This window comes from Dendrobates tinctorius, unplaced genomic scaffold (assembly GCF_039654945.1).
Source record: "Dendrobates tinctorius isolate UK_male_01 unplaced genomic scaffold, ASM3965494v1 ptg000107l, whole genome shotgun sequence".
Classification (NCBI taxonomy): domain Eukaryota; kingdom Metazoa; phylum Chordata; class Amphibia; order Anura; family Dendrobatidae; genus Dendrobates; species Dendrobates tinctorius.
Genome location: NW_027361775.1, coordinates 1,520,162 through 1,536,394, shown reverse-complemented (window position 1 = coordinate 1,536,394; position 16,233 = coordinate 1,520,162). Strand labels below are relative to the sequence as shown.

The 16,233-nt window shown below is 43.7% G+C and overlaps 1 protein-coding gene across 7 annotated transcripts in view; it reads right to left on the bottom strand.

Moving 5' to 3' along the window:
• DST (dystonin) overlaps positions 1 to 16,233 on the bottom strand; it is a 732,471-nt gene that overhangs the window by 548,872 nt on the left and 167,366 nt on the right. For all 7 annotated transcript variants that reach the window (XM_073589123.1, XM_073589125.1, XM_073589124.1 and 4 more), the window contains one exon: positions 6,556 to 6,645. In XM_073589123.1, the coding sequence (XP_073445224.1) occupies positions 6,556 to 6,645 (90 nt within the window). The remainder of the gene's footprint in view (positions 1 to 6,555; positions 6,646 to 16,233) is intronic.

Genomic DNA, 16,233 nt, shown 5'->3' with positions numbered 1-16,233 from the left:
GACTGACCTTCAATTCTTAGGCTGGGTTCACACGTACCGGAACTCTTGCGGAAATTACTGTGAGAATTCCGGAATTCCATTCTGCGGGAAAATGGCATTTTAAATTCCCGCGATTTTCCAGCGGAAAAACTAGCATTTTGCAAGTGTAATTAGCTGGCAGAATTGCTAGCGTTTTCCAAGCGATCTGGAGCATCGCTTGGAGAACTGATTGACAGGTTGGTCACACTCGTCAAACAGTGTTTGACGAGTGTGACCAACTTTTTACTATTGAGGCCGCCTATGCGGCCTCAATAGTAAAAGACAGCATGTAAAAAATAATAATAAAAAAAAAATTGTTATTCTCACCTTCCGACGTCCCGTGCAGCCTTCCCGCCTCTCTCCACGCTCCCGGTCCCAGTAATCCTTTGCGCGAATTACCGCGATGACGTTTGTTCTCGCGGGATCGCGAAGTTTCACGGTCATTCGCGATGACGTCGCGCAAATGACCGCAAGACTTCGCGATCCCCCGAGAACGGACGTCATCGCTTGCAAAGGCTTACTGGGACCGGGAGCGTGGAGAGAGGCGGGAAGGCTGCGCGGGACGTCGGAAGGTGAGAATAACAATATTTTTTATTTTAAATTCTATTTTTTACAGGGATATGGTACCCAAAGCCCGGAGGACAGTCTCCTCTCCTCCGGACCGTGGGTACCATCCGCAAATGTTCTGCTTACTTTTCGCATGGTGTGCACAGCCACATGCGGAAAGTAAGCAGAACAATGCATTCCTATGGGTGCGGGATCGCTGCGATTCCGCGAAATTAATGAGCATGCTGTGTTTTTTGCCGCGAAGCGATTCCACCGCGGTAAAAACCGCAGCATTAGCACAGCATTGCGAAATCCCATAGGAATGCATGGGATGCTTATTTTTCGCGGTTAAAACCGCCGCGGAAACGCGAAAAAAATGCCACGTGTGAACTCAGCCTCAAAGTAATGATGGTCACTCATTTTTCTTTACTTAGCTGCTTTTTTCTTGCCATAATACAAATTCTAACAGTCTAATCAGTAGGACTATCAGCTGTGTATCCACCAGACTTCTGCACAACACAACTGATGGACCCAACCCCATTTATAAGATGAAAAATCCCACTTATTAAACCTGACATGGCACACCTGTGAAGTGAAAACCATTTCCGGTGACTACCTCTTGAAGCTCATCAAGAGAATGCCAAGAGTGTGCAAAGCAGAAATCAAAGCAAAAGGTGACTACTTTGAAGAACCTAGAATATAAGACATATTTTCAGTTGTTTCACACTTTTTTGTTAATTATATAATTCCACATGTGTTAATTCATAGTTGTGATTCCTTCAGAGTGAATCTACAATTTTCATAGTCATGAAAATAAAGAAAACTCTTTGAATGAGGTGTGTCCAAACTTTTGGTCTGTATATGTATATATATATATATATATATATATATATATATATATATATAGTGACGGGTTGACTCACTTGGCTGCTTGCAGAGGTAAACACAGGAATGCCTCTTGTGGTAGAACACCTGCTGGTTTATTAGAGCACAGCATAACCTGTAGCAGGGTTGAATAAAGTAATAAAGTAAATGTGGTCTTTCTGGCCTAATGGCAAAACAAAACAAAGATAAAGTCCAATAGAGTCCTTTTTCCTGCAGGATTCTCCCTCAGGTAACACACAAAGTCCTCAGCTCCTCCTGGAGCCATGTCTGGATTCTTTCCTCTCCAAACACACAACAGACCAAAAAAAAACAGTGGCTCAATATTTAACTCCCAAGCCACTGCCTTGAGGTGGAGATCTAGTGAGTAGGCGTCCCGCCCTTCTCACCTAAAAAAAAACTGTCCCTTTCATGGCTGATTAACCCCTCCAGCACATAGCATGCAGGAGAGAAACTTATGGGTTTCTAGATCATGGTAGAAAGCAATCTTTGTGACACATAGGCAAACCTGTCTTGTACTTTTATCGAGAGATCTGTAGTATGGTAGTGGGATGGACCTATCTCTCCAGTACAGGTCTTACAAGTGGCCCATGGCCACAGTTTTCATTTAAACCTGCAGTAAATATTAAAGTTTGTCAGTTTTCGTCTTGGTTTTAAAAGCAGCAGAGCTGTGGGTGCTGTGGTTGTACGCTTCACTGTGAGAAGCTAACATAGGCCAGAGACAGCGACGTGGACAAACACGGTAGTGTCCCGACTGCGATCCAGAGGTGATCTATTGCATATATGCAGTATTCTTGCTTGTGTCACCGACTTACTAAATTCTTTGCTCAACAGTATTCCAGAGTACCTCTACAGGCCGCAGGGAGGTAAGAGGGACTGGCAAAGGGAGATGGAAAATCATATATTTAAGGGGAGCCCTAGTTTCTATAGCAACAGCACTTAAGAGCTGTGCACTATGAAATCGATGTGCTGCAAGTATAGAGAAGAGAGCTCTACTTACCATGTGTTCCTATATCATGCATTGCGACATTAAAGACGGTGGAGCCAAGAGAGCCTTGCATGGTGGGAGGGAAGATGAGAAGTTCTATGTGAAGTAGTAAATTTGACCGTAACCATTATTTTGGCCATTTCGCCCAAAATGTAATCCGCAACTTTGTGTAGATACCCCTGCTGCCAATCACTGGCCTCTGAAGTCATGCAACCTGACAGTGGTTTATTGACTGATGTATACAGAGTCACTGCAGCAGGACTGGCAGGAACCACTGGAGTGGCAATGATGGAGCAGGTGGCAACTTAACTGAAGGGTAATAGCTATTTTTATTTACATTTTTTACATTTCCTGCTCTTGAGCATATTCTTAAAATTTCTGACAACCCCTTAAAACACATTAACAGACTACATTTAAATTATCAAAGCAATTAACATATATTGTGTTATTAGCTCCTGCGGGTAAATGTCTTCTAATGGAAAACAGCTCTAAGCTGGTTAAACATGATATAAAAACAACTGCTATAATGATCAGGCATGCTGGATTCTAATATGCCTGATCTTTTGCCTCTATTTGACATATGTATTAAGTATGGCAGGTCTGACTTCCCCTATCTATTCAAATAAACATGGCTGAGCTGAGCATACATGTTTATGTTGAAGAAAGGTCAAACAAACGAGCCAAAAGATTCTACTTGAGCATGTCTAGATCTAAAACGTGGAACCACTAAGGAAATATACTGCCCATCCAGAGTCTAACCTGGCGGCAGGTGATTTCACTCTCCAAAGTCTCCCTCAGGGGCTCACATTACACAACTTAATGTGTCAAGAAAATACCTTAGTCTGCTTTTGAACTGTACCCTGCCATTAACTGCACATGATAAATCCATGTCCATAAATCCCCCCAAATTTTCTTAAAGTAGTCTTATATGGCTACCAGAAAGAGCTATCAAAGGAAGAATAGACTGTAATGATCCGGATAAATCGTTTTGCTTGTAGGTTAATAGTAGAAAAAATATTTTTAACAACCATACCCAAATCAGATTTTTCACTTTTTAAAGGGGTTATCTGGTACTTCTGTATTTTATTTTTATGGGGCTAAGAACGTACAGGCAGGTAGTTGCTAACAACCTGCCTGTTCACCCCAGATTAATCTCTACTGGCTCAGAGCTGTCGCAGACCACTCCTGACGGCGACTGTGCGGCTTCCGTTGAGATCACATCGACAGAAGCTTCTTCTCTTCCACTCTGTTGACGGGATGTCACTGGCGATGTCATGCTGATTGACGTCCGACTCCCCACTGCCTAACTATGGAGAGCTGGATGTCACGTCGGCAGTGACGCTGCACTGACAGAGCTAACTGGAAGAGGAAGGGCTGATCTGTTGAAGTGAGCTCAAATGAAGCACAGAATCATTGGCAAGAGTGGTCCATGACTACTCTGAGCAGGCAGAGATCGGCGCCACGTAGGAAGTTAGCAACTAATCCTGCTTATAAGTTCTTAGCTTTATAAGAAAAAACTACAAAAGTCACAGAAAACACCTTTAAATTTAATGATGGAGCACCTTTTCTTAGGAATCTACTTTGAGGCATTCCTTTGTGGAAATGTATAAATTGCATTCCCCGTGTCTCCTGGGTTTCGCTACATAGCCTGGTATTGTCAGTAATGGATCCACATCATCAGACCACTTAGACTTACATCTTATTGAGAAGGAGAGTGGCATTACCAAGTGGTCAATTGATTCATGCATTTCCCAGAGGAATGACAGAGGAATGGCATATTGCAGACGTCGGCTCCAGCATTGCTATTTGATATTCCTCATAGGCAACATGTCAGGAAAGCTGACAGGTGCTCTTTAAAGAACAGAAGTCACTAGGCTTGGTTAGCGCTAGCATTTTTCAGTAATGCGTGGACTTGAGTGCAACGCATATGTAAACCACTGCAAAACTAAACAGGAATTAGTATTGTTATGGGGGATTACACCTACCCCCTTATCCTCATCATCCACCTCCTCATGCTGATCAAACTCGCATGCTTCTGAGGAACTCACCAACCGTAAGGTCTTCAAAAAATCTCGTTCCCTCGGCTAATAAATACAACAGACAGAAAAAGAAGGCACAGCAAAGACACAAGACAGACCACAAATGAAAAGGAGAGTATGAAAAGAACATAATGAAGAGGAGGCATACAAGGCAAAGGAAGTCATGGGCACAATCACTGAAACTGGGAGGACCGTAGAAGGGTTCAAAGCAATTCGAGCTACCACCAAATGCTTATTATGATACATGTAATGGGGGAAAAAAAGGTATTGTGATATTTGCACCACATCTAAATCTATACTATATGACAGTGGAAATAAAATAAGAGCAAAAAATGGCCACTATTCACCTGATGACAGGTCTTCTTTTAAGGGAATGTGTCAGCAGGTTTTTGCTTCCCCATCTGAGAGCAGCATAATACAAGGGCTGGACCCTGATTCCAGTGATGTGTCATTTACTGAGCTGCTGGATGTCATTTTGATACAATCTGCTGCAGGTCTAGCACTTCTCTGAAAACTCAGCTATGTATAACCCCGCCCACACCACTGATTGGCAGTTCTCTGCCCATGTACAGTGTACACAGAAAGCTGCCAAACAGTGGGGAGGTCATACAGAGCTCATGAATATCCTTGACTACCTGGCAACAGGTTTCCTAGTCCTCTAATGATCTCCTGCTGATAAAACAGTGATTTTATCAAAACTACATTAAGCATCCCAGTAGGTGACACATAGCTGGAATCAGGGTCTCTGTCTCTACATTATCCTGTTAGGTGGGAAAAATCTAGTGACAGATTCCCTTTAAGGCTCAATTCATATCATGTCTAATGTGCAATGTTGGTTTTCTCAGTGAGAAAATGTCCTGTTGTGTACAATATATGCCGGAAGTGTGTTACAGCAGGGTTCCCCAACTTCGGTCCTCAAGGCCCACCAACAGGTCATGTTTTCAGGAGTTCCTTTGTATTGTACAGGTGATGCAATTATCACCTGGGCAATACTAAGGAAATCCTGAAAACCTGACCTGTTGGTGGGCCTTGAGGACCGGAGTTGTGGAACCCTGTGTTACAGCATAAGTTTGACCAGGTTATGCTGCAGTCCCAACTTTTTTTTTAATTTTAATGGCAGTCAATAACAGATTTTTGCACATCTAAAGGTATCTACAGCTCTGGCAAAAATTAAGACACCAGCACATCAAAACCCTGTCATGGGCAGCCCAATCTCCAGACCTGAACCCCATTGAGAACCTCTGGAATGTAATCAAGAGGAAGATGGATTGTCACAAGCCATCAAACAAAGAAGAACTGCTTAAATTTTTGCGCCAGAAGCAGTGTGAAATACTGGTGGAAAGCATGCCAAGACGCATGAAAGCGGTTTTTAAAAATCATGGTTATTCCACAAAATATTGATTTCTGAACTCTTCCTGAGTTAAAACATTAGTATTGTTGTTTCTAAATTATTACGAACTTGTTTTGTTTGCATTATTTGAGGTCTGAAAGCACAGTTTGTTTGTTTTTAATTCTTACCATTTTTCTCTGTCAGAAAAATATAAAAAAATGTATTGCTTGGAAATTCGGAGACATGTTATCAGAAGTTTATAGACTAAAAGAGCAATTTACATTTTACTCAAAAATATATATCTATAAAGAGAAAAATCAGACAAACTGAACATTTGAAAGTGGTCTCTTAATTTTTGCCAGAGGTGTATAATGGGCTGGTCACTTTCAAACATCCCTGTCAGGGGACAAAATATAGAGGGTGCAGGGTGGTAGTAACACCCATCCCAGTGCTTGAAGAGGCCCCTCTGCTACATAAAAACGCAGTATTAATCAGGTCCGCATTACTGAGCTTCCATCAGATGTATGCCACAGAGCACTGCTGGGTATTTATCTCACCCAGGCTTGTCTATCTAAATATATATGGAATAAAAACTGGAAAATGCTCACTTGGGAGCAGCGTGTGAAATGTACAATCAAATATAGCAAGTATTACAAAAGAGAAGTGTAATATGCAGCCTAGCCGGGCTGCGGTACTTTACAGCTCCAAATAAAGCTACAATAGAAAGCGCTATACTTTAATAAAAGACTTACCAGGGTATCTCCGGAGAGCACCTCTAACAGGGAGATCAGGTTATGTCCATCTCTCAGATCCTCATATAGATCTCCTACATGCTTCCGTACCTGCAACCGGATAGAACAAGTATAGAAATATGTCAATGGATGGTTTTTCATTATTGTGCTTTTTTTTTAGTTCGACAAATAAGGGGCTGTGATTTCTGCATCAGTAACAATAAAAAACATCTATCTACATTACAGTGGGAAGAATTAGGCAGTAAGCCATCACTTACACACTGGCCTGTCGAGACTCCATTAAAATAAATTGCCAGACAATAAAAGTCAGCCGCATTTATCTCCTTATTTCCAATACTTAAAAGAAAACATATTTATTTCCCTTAAGGCTGCGTTTTCACAGTGAGTTTTTGATGTTGCGACAATTAAAGGGAATCTGTCACCCTTTTTTTGGCCTTGCAGCTGCCGGCATAGGCAGTGCGCAGGCGTCGGGAGAGGTCTGGCGCCTGCGCACTGCAGAATTCTGCTCTGCCCTCAACAGGGCAGAGCAATGCGCCTGCGCCGGAGCCATTTCAGGACAGGAGAAGAGGACGTCATCGCATAAAGGGAGGCTCCGGACAGGACGGCGACACCCATCGGACCGGACCGCCCACCTCGGTGAGTATAATATAACTCGTTTTTCTTATCTTTCAGGTTACGTCAGGGGCTTATCTACAGCATTACAGAATGCTGTAGATAAGCCCCCGATGTCTATGCTGGTAGCTGCAAGGCCAAAAAAAAGGGTGACAGATTCCCTTTAAGTAAAATAGGTTACTTGTATTGTTTCGAAAATACGCAGCGTAAAGAAACTCAGAGGGAATGTAGTCTAAAGCCATGTGCACACATTGAGTATTTGGTGACTTTTTTACCTCAGTATTTGTAAGTCAAAACCAGGAGTGGAACGGTCAGAGGAAAAGCATGGGGGCACAAGGCCCATTAGCTATCCCCAAAAAAGAACATCATGGTATATATAAATAAACGACACAGGACAATTCTTAATGGTAAAAACAATGGCTGAGGTGCTTTATTATGAGATTACATAAGCAATAAATGTAAACAAAATAATAAACCATAAATAGATTAAAATAATAAGAATAAGTTAATATTTTCTTAACTTCAAGAAACAACCCAACCTAAAGGGGCGATTTTACCCAAGGAGACTTTAATCCAACACGAACAATCCACCTGAAACCATCAGGCGACTATAATCACTAATATTGCACCACGACGAATCCATGAAGATTAATGACATCAACAGGGAGGGAGGGCGGCTGTCAGTTTCTCCACACCTGGAATGAGGCAGCTGACTGAAGCAGCTGTTTATATAGATCACTTTCCCGCCCTTTTTCAACTGACCAATCACCAATGGTCGCACAGGGTGAAAGAAACCATTCACAATCATTATCCTTGTTCCTGAAATACATTACTCGGACAAACACAAATATGAAGAAGTTAATAACAGTCCTCAAAATTATAATAACACCATCTTTATGTTAACATACCCCAAAATCCCCTAATTAGATATATACGTTTAACCAAATTTATTACAAGAACGACAAATTAAATGAGTGAAGGAAGGACCTGTGCCCCCATGTCCACCCGCTGCTAGCGCTAATGGGGTATCCCATTATAGAAACACGTCACCACTTCTGCATTTATCACCTACTCCTGGTTTTGGCTTATAAATACTGGGGTAAAAAAACTCACCAAATACTGAATGTGTGCATGTGGCCTTAGGGTATGTTCCCACAGAATTCTTCGCTGCCAGAAAAAAACAGGTGCAGAAACTACTTAAGGCTGTGTGCCCACACTGCGCTTTTTTAAGCGTTTTTGAAGCGTTTGTGCCGGATCAGACGCTTCAGAAACGCTTAAGGCTATGTGCACACACTGCGGAATCACCTGCAGGTTTTTCCCCGCGGAACCGCAGGTAAAACCGCAGGTAAAGTGACCTGCGGTTTTCCTGAAGTTTGGCGTGCGGTTTTACACCTCTACTACCCTGTGAAACCGCAGCGGAATCCGCAGAAACAATTGACATGCTGCGGTTTATAAACCGCAGCAAAACCGCACAGAAAAAAACGCAGCGTGAGCACAGCAGTTTTGAAAACCCATAGGGTTACATGGTACTGTACCATGTCTGCGGAACAGCGGAAACGCAGCAAAAACCGCAGCGTGTGCACATAGCCTCAAACAAGCATCCCATTAATTTTAATGCATTTTGGCCTTTTTGTGCCAATTGATGCGTTTTTTCCCGCATGGGAAACGCTTAGCAGCTAAAAACGCAGCATGCTCATTATTTTCCGCTTTAGTCCGCGTTTTTAGCTGTTTCCTATTAGTCCAGAAGACGCGCAGAATAAAACGCATCAAAAACGCGTGATTTTTGTGCAAAAACGCGTGGAAAAAAAAGTGCATTTTCTGGGAAGTCCGGTTTTATATCAGTTTTAAAACGCTAACATGGTCACATAGCCTTAGGCTATGTGCGCACTGGGTTTTTAAAGTAGTTTTTGGAGTAAAAACTATAGGACAGAAGACAGAACATGTGCACTAATGTCCTTTTACATTATTTTGCGCTATGTTCATTTCTTGCAGCGTCTCTGCAGAACTCGCCTGAAAAAGATGTTGTGTGTACATACAGTATTTAGAAACATCTTTTACAATCAATTGTTTCTGTGTAATGTTAGGCTGTGTGCACACGCTGCGGATTCCGCTGCGTTTCCGCAGCGGTTTTGGCCGCTGTGGACACGCAGCAGTTTTAGCTGCGGTGTACAGTACCATTCATTTGAATGGGAAAACAAAAAACGCTGTGCCGACGCTGCGGAAAAAACCGCGCGGATTTCCACCATTGTGGAGATAGTGAATCCGCAGGACCAAACCGCAGGCAAAACCGCAGATAATCCGCAGGTCTTTGGACCTGCGGATTATCTGCGGTTTTTGCAAAATCCGTGCGGATTAATCCACAGCGGAATCCGCAGCGTGTGAACGTGGCCTTATTCTCCATGTGTCAAATAAGGAATCAATGCGAATGTGGCGACAGCAATTATGCTTACTGTTTTCTTTATCTTTTTTATTTTTATTTTTTTACAGAAAAGAGTATTTTTTTTCCTTTTTTAACATTTTATTTCACTTTTTGCTTCCATTTTAATACCACCCAGGAACTTGAACATGTATAAGCTTGATTGTTCATATACAAATATCAGAGACCTGGAGCAGTTTGCTAATGAAGAGTGGTCCAAAATTCCAGTTGAGAGGTGCAAGAAGGTTATTGATGGTTATAGGAAGCGACTGATTGCAGATATTTATTCCAGAGGTTGTGCAACCAAATATTAAGTGCCAACCACTTTGTCTGGCCCTTTTTGGGGTTTTGTGTGAACTGATGTCCAATTTGCTATTTGTTCTCTGTTTTGTGTTGTTCCAATACACACAAAAGAAATAAACATGTGTAACTGCAATAATTATCTACTAAAAAATACCGTATATACTCGACTATAAGCCACCCGACTATAAGCTGAGGCACCTAATTTTGCCACAGAAAACTGTGTAAGTTTATTGACTCGAGTATAAGCCGGGTATGCATTGTCCCCTCATCCCTGTCCTGGTATGCATGGCTCCCCCTGCTGTATGCATGGCTCATCCGTCCTCCCCCTGCTCTATGCATGGCTCCCCCGTCCTCTCCCTGCTGTATGCATGGCTCCCCCGTCCTCCCCCTGCTGTATGCATGGCTCCCCCGTCCTCCCCCTGCTGTATGCATGGCTCCTCCGTCCTCCCCCTGCTGTATGCATGGCTCCTCCGTCCTCCCCCTGCTGTATGCATGGCTCCTCCGTCCTCCCCCTGCTGTATGCATGGCTCCTCCGTCCTCCCCCTACTGTATGCATGGCTCCCCCGTCCTCCCCCTCCTGTATGCATGGCTCCTCCATCCTCCCCCCTGCTGTATGCATGGCTCCTCCGTCCTCCCCCTGCTGTATGCATGGCTCCTCCGTCCTCCCCCCTGCTGTATGCATGGCTCCTCCGTCCTCCCCCCTGCTGAATGCATGGCTCCTCCATCCTCCCCCCTGCTGTATGTATGGCTCCTCCGTCCTCCCCCCTGCTGTATGCATGGCTCCCCCGTCCTCCCCCTGCTGTATGCATGGCTCCTCCGTCCTCCCCCTGCTGTATGCATGGCTCCTCCGTCCTCCCCCTGCTGTATGCATGGCTCCGCCGTCCTCCCCGTCATAGTCACCCCCTTCTGGCGCAGTCTCTGCACTTCCCTGATTCTCTGATGGTCTCCGGCACCAGCAGCTTCTTCCTGTGTTCAGCGGTCACGTGGTATCGCTCATTAAAGTAATGAATATGCGCTCCACGCCTATGGGAGTGGAGTCGCGTGCATATTCATTACTTTAATGAGCGGTACCATGTGACCGCTCAGCACAGGAAGAAGCTGCTGGTGCCAGAGACCATCGGAGAAGCAGGGAAGGGCAGAGACCGCGCCAGGACGGGGTGAGTATGATGTGACAGCCGCCGGCTCCTGCTGCTCTCCCTCCCCCGCCAACCCCCTGAGACATTGACTCGAGTATAAGCCGAGAGGGGCACTTTCAGCCTAAAAAAATGGGCTGAAAATCTCGGCTTATACTCGAGTATACACGGTACTTCATTTTCTGGAACAATGTCAAGGGTGCCGACACTTTTGACCATGACTGTGTTTGGTGCATAGGAAATACACCACCTGGTCAAGAAAGGCCTTTTACAGGGTGTTGCTGGGTAGTGGACTGATGCCTCAGTCTATGTAGAAGGGTTGTTGGAAGGACAGTGGGTGGGAGTTGTTGAACTTTGTCCTTAGAAGTAATGTGCATGGGGGTGCAGACTCCATCATGACGGAGCCCAACGGGGCTAAGGCACAGGAAGACAGAGGGGACGAACCTGCAGCAGACGTGAGAGAGGCAGCCCCTCAATGCGTGTTTCGTAATGTGCTTCTTCAGGGATTTTAGCACTATGAGTCTTTTGACATACCTAGGTTAGTGTGTATACTCAGCCCGAGTTGCGTATGAATTTTTCCTGTATATATATATTACTACCTCATATTATTGGATGCTATCCCTTATTAATGTGTTACAGGATTCTCCATTTTTATTTTTAGCAAGTCTGTTTGGACCACTGTATTATTTCAGCACTATGCACTTTATGCAGCACTATTTAAAACTATTTCCCTATAGTCATTGTTTAACTATTAGACTATATACATATAGAGCCAATGCCTTTGTATCTTTTTTTACTCTCATTAGGTATATATATAGAATCCTATATCTCACCAACTTGCTCTGACGTAGCACTAAGGTGTCGCTACCCTCTGTATTTTATAATTGTTTACATTTCTACTATATTCTTATCATTAAAATTTGTAATAAAGTTATACATATATTTTAAGTACTGTTCTGGTGTCCATTCTTTTTCGGTTATCTATTTGAATACCTATGGACGAGCCCCCCTTTCTTTAATAGGCCTCCTTTTGGGTTAATAACTCATCTGAGAGCAGCATAATATAGGCAAAGAGAAGCTGAATCCAACAATGTATCACTTAGTTTACTGTGTGCAGCTGTTCTGACACAATCAGAGTTTTTAGATTTAACAATGCAGCAGAGCTGAGAAAGCTAGCCCCGCCCACACCAGGCTATCTGGGTACATAGTCTATAGACAGTGAGGTGCTTATCACAGAAGGGGCGGAGTTGGACTTGGAATCCAGATAGTCTCAGCAAAGATTATCACCTGGTGATTAAACCTTCAGTCTAAGAGCTCGCTCACACTGGCGTATAATACGGAGGAGTGCAATGCGAGGAAACATTGCATAACACACTGACCAATGTTAGCCAATGAGGCAGTTGTCACTATTCCTTCCTCTGGTCGGACGGAAGAAAAAAATCACAGCATGCTGTGACTGCAAGCATATTCCAAACGAGACAAGTCAATGTAAGTCCATGGGTGTGAGAACAAAATCAGATGGCACACGGGCCATGCGTATGTCATCCGATTTTTATGCACACATCTCAAATAAACTACAAAATTTCATCAACCAACAGTACATTCACAGCCAGAGCCATCATAATAGATAGATAAATAACAAAATTAGGCGCAGTACAATCCTCAAAGTATGTCCACAAAAGATAAAGGCAGCACTCCAAGGTCCAAAATGATTTAAATAGATAGCCACCTCTGATAGATTACTAACCCCAGGACCTTATATAGGGCCGAGCAGACATTCCCAGATATCTACTGGGCCTTCCGGGGCCATTAGACAGTTATATAGGGCCGAGCAGGCATTCCCAGATATCTACTGGGCCTTCCGAGGCCATCAGACAGTTATATAGGGCCGAGCAGGCATTCCCAGATATCTACTGGGCCTTCCGAGGCCATTAGACGGTTATATAGGGTCGAGCAGGCATTCCCAGGTATCTACTGGGCTTTCCGAGGCCATCAGATGGTTATATAGGGCCGAGCAGACATTCCCAGATATCTACTTGGCCTTCCAAGGCCATCAGACATGATTATATAGGGTCAATCAGACATTCCCAGATATCTATTGGGCTTTCCAAAGCCATCAGATGGTTATATAGGGCCGAGCAGACATTCCCAGATATCTACTGGGCCTTCCAAGGCCATCAGACGGTTATATAGGGCCGAGCAGGCATTCCCAGATATCTACTGGGCCTTCCGAGGCCATTAGACGGTTATATAGGGTCGAGCAGGCATTCCCAGATATCTACTGGGCTTTCCGAGGCCATCAGATGGTTATATAGGGCCGAGCAGACATTCCCAGATATCTACTTGGCCTTCCAAGGCCATCAGACATGATTATATAGGGTCAAGCAGACATTCCCAGATATCTATTGGGCTTTCCAAGGCCATCAGATGGTTATATAGGGCCGAGCAGACATTCCCAGATATCTACTGGGCCTTCCAAGGCCATCAGACGGTTATATAGAGCCGAGCAGATATTCTCAGTGCCCGCACAGGGCGAGATCTGCCTATAGAAGGAGCTATGCTTACTGCTCTATGGAAAAGGCAATGTGTAAAGTGTATAAACCTTAAAACCCAGCTGAGTCTTAGAGAGGACATTTTTGCATGCTATCACTATTTGTTGGACTTTCTGCCGCAATGTAAATGCAGGGAAACTAAAGCCACAGAGAAACCTGTTTGGGCAACAATCATCAAAAATAATGGTAGTCAGAACTTGACAAGCAAACGTGTCTTGTACTATAAAAAGGATGCTGAAATTGCCTGGAGCCGCAGGCAGACAGCTAGCTAATGTGGAAATACTTGAATTCAACTTTCCTAGCATGATTCACATTTAATGATGTCAAGGATATGGACGTTCCTATGGTAACATAAACACAAAAACAATTTTATTTGCAACCTCTATGTAACAATTAGCTGTCAGTCTCTGAACTTCTGAACCTAACTATTACATATACATACAATATAGAATTAGCAACTACTAATTCCTTAAAGAGAAACTGTCACCAGGTTTTTGTCACCTAATCTGAGCGCAACACAATGTAGAGGCAGAGACCCTGATTCCAGCAAAGTGTCACTTCCTGGGCTGATTTGTGTAGTTTTAATAAAATCACTGTTTTATCAGCAAGAGATTATATCCTACTGGCATGTAGTCCCCCATACTCAAGATCTCTGTATAACCCCACCCCCACCACTGATTGGCAGCTTTCTGCCTATGCACAGTTGTACACAGAAAGCTGCCAATCAGTAATGTGGGCGGGGTTATAAAGAGCACAGCATTCAAAGAACTGATAGCTCTGCAGCAGATAAAACAGGGATTATATCAAAACTGCAGTAAGCTGCTCAATAAGTAATACATTGCTGGAATCAGGGTTTCTGCCCCCAACATCTTGCTGCTCTAAGAATGGGTAGTAAAAACCTGGTAAATTATTCCCTTTAAAAATACAAGCACACCTCTGGAGTCATTTGTACAAATGTTTACAGTTGATCTATATATATATATGGAATGCTAGAGCACTGTTTAATATATATTAATGACTGTAGTATAAATGTATTTATGGCTAATAAAAGGGGTTTCTATGGGGGGGGGGGGCAGAAAGCCCCAGTGATAGCTGTATATGGAAAGAAAATCAAACAGGCACAATCTCATCTCTGAAGTATCCAGCTCAGTGGGTTTCATGGTTACACGCTAATCATTGCTGTGATGAGAAGTGATCGGCAAGTGACTGTTAGCCAATCACTGGAGGCATCAATGGTGCTCATCCAAGTAACATTAGATACCAAAAAACAAACGATTTGGGAAACATGGAACCCTCTGCACAGAAGTGGGAGGGATACAACACGTATGCATCTCTTCGTTACTTTTACCTCTGTGCAGGTGATTTTGGGATCAGAAAGCCCTTTTAATTCCTATATTGGCATAACATGGCTTTATTGATTTTTGATTAAAAAAAAAACAGAGATGCAGTATTAAAGGATATTTATCAGCAGGATTTCACCCCAAAACTATCTATGCATTTCGTTCAAATATAAGTCCAGAAACACCTTTGGCCGACCAGTCGATTCCTTCAAATGAGGCTGTAGATCTGAATCATCTGTCACTCCAGCTCTATTCCCTGGCCAGCGCCGCCTCCCCCTGCTTGACTGATGGCTTTCAAGCAGTAAGAGGAGGTGCTGGGCAGGGAATAGAGCTGGAGTGACACAACTGATGTGTCGGGGTTCTTGTAACATTAGCATCTTGACTTAGGAGTGTGACACCTTTGCTGAACCAGTTTTAAAATGGTTTCTAATAAATCCTTAAAAACTCTGGTGACTTGGGCTATGTCCCCATGATCAGGACATAGCAGTGATTTGGACGCAGAGTATTTTCGCTGCGTTCAGTGAACCTTTCGGATTTACCGCATCTAGTGAATGGCCATGGGTGAGACTACACAGCGCAGACTAGCGTCTCCGCTGCAGATAAATAACATGCTGCAGCTCGTAATCCCGCAGCACAGGTGAGTTTACGCAGCGGTAAATGGAAGCACAGTGGCCATGGGATTTCCATAAATCCCATCCACCGTGCTTCTATTAGCGCACAGTATTTTGTACACAGCACAGGCGAGCTGCGCCCAAAACGCTTCTATTCCTGATCGAGGGCATAATGTTGTTCTGTCCGTGTTCTCTAGCTGTACTTCATGCACGAGTTGAGACTTCTACGCTGCAGCATCAGAGAGCTGTTATCTCCATGACCCACTTTTTTATTCCCTAGGAAATATGTCAGATATATGCTAAATATCTCGCATTACAGAGGAGTCATGCTCCAGTTATGCCAGTGAACTCGGATAAGGTGTTATCTGTGCATGCTCGGGTGCTAACCGGGGGTCCTAACGAATGTTCAAAAAATATTCTCGAGTCCCTGCGGAAGTTAGACAGCCGCAACACATGCAGGGATGGCCTAACAAACATTACCAGAGACCAACTAGAATGTGATTTTTAGCTTTGACAAAGTCAGGGTTCTTTTTTAATGATTGATTAAATGTTAAGGCACAAAGCTCTGCCCAGATGAATATACAGTAAGAGACACCCACTACTTCTATTCACATACATTACCCCCCCGCCACAGGGAAATGCTGCCCACGGAACAGGTTAGAAAAGCTCATGTGCTCACATCTCAGCAGTGGAAATGGCGCTGCTGCTAAC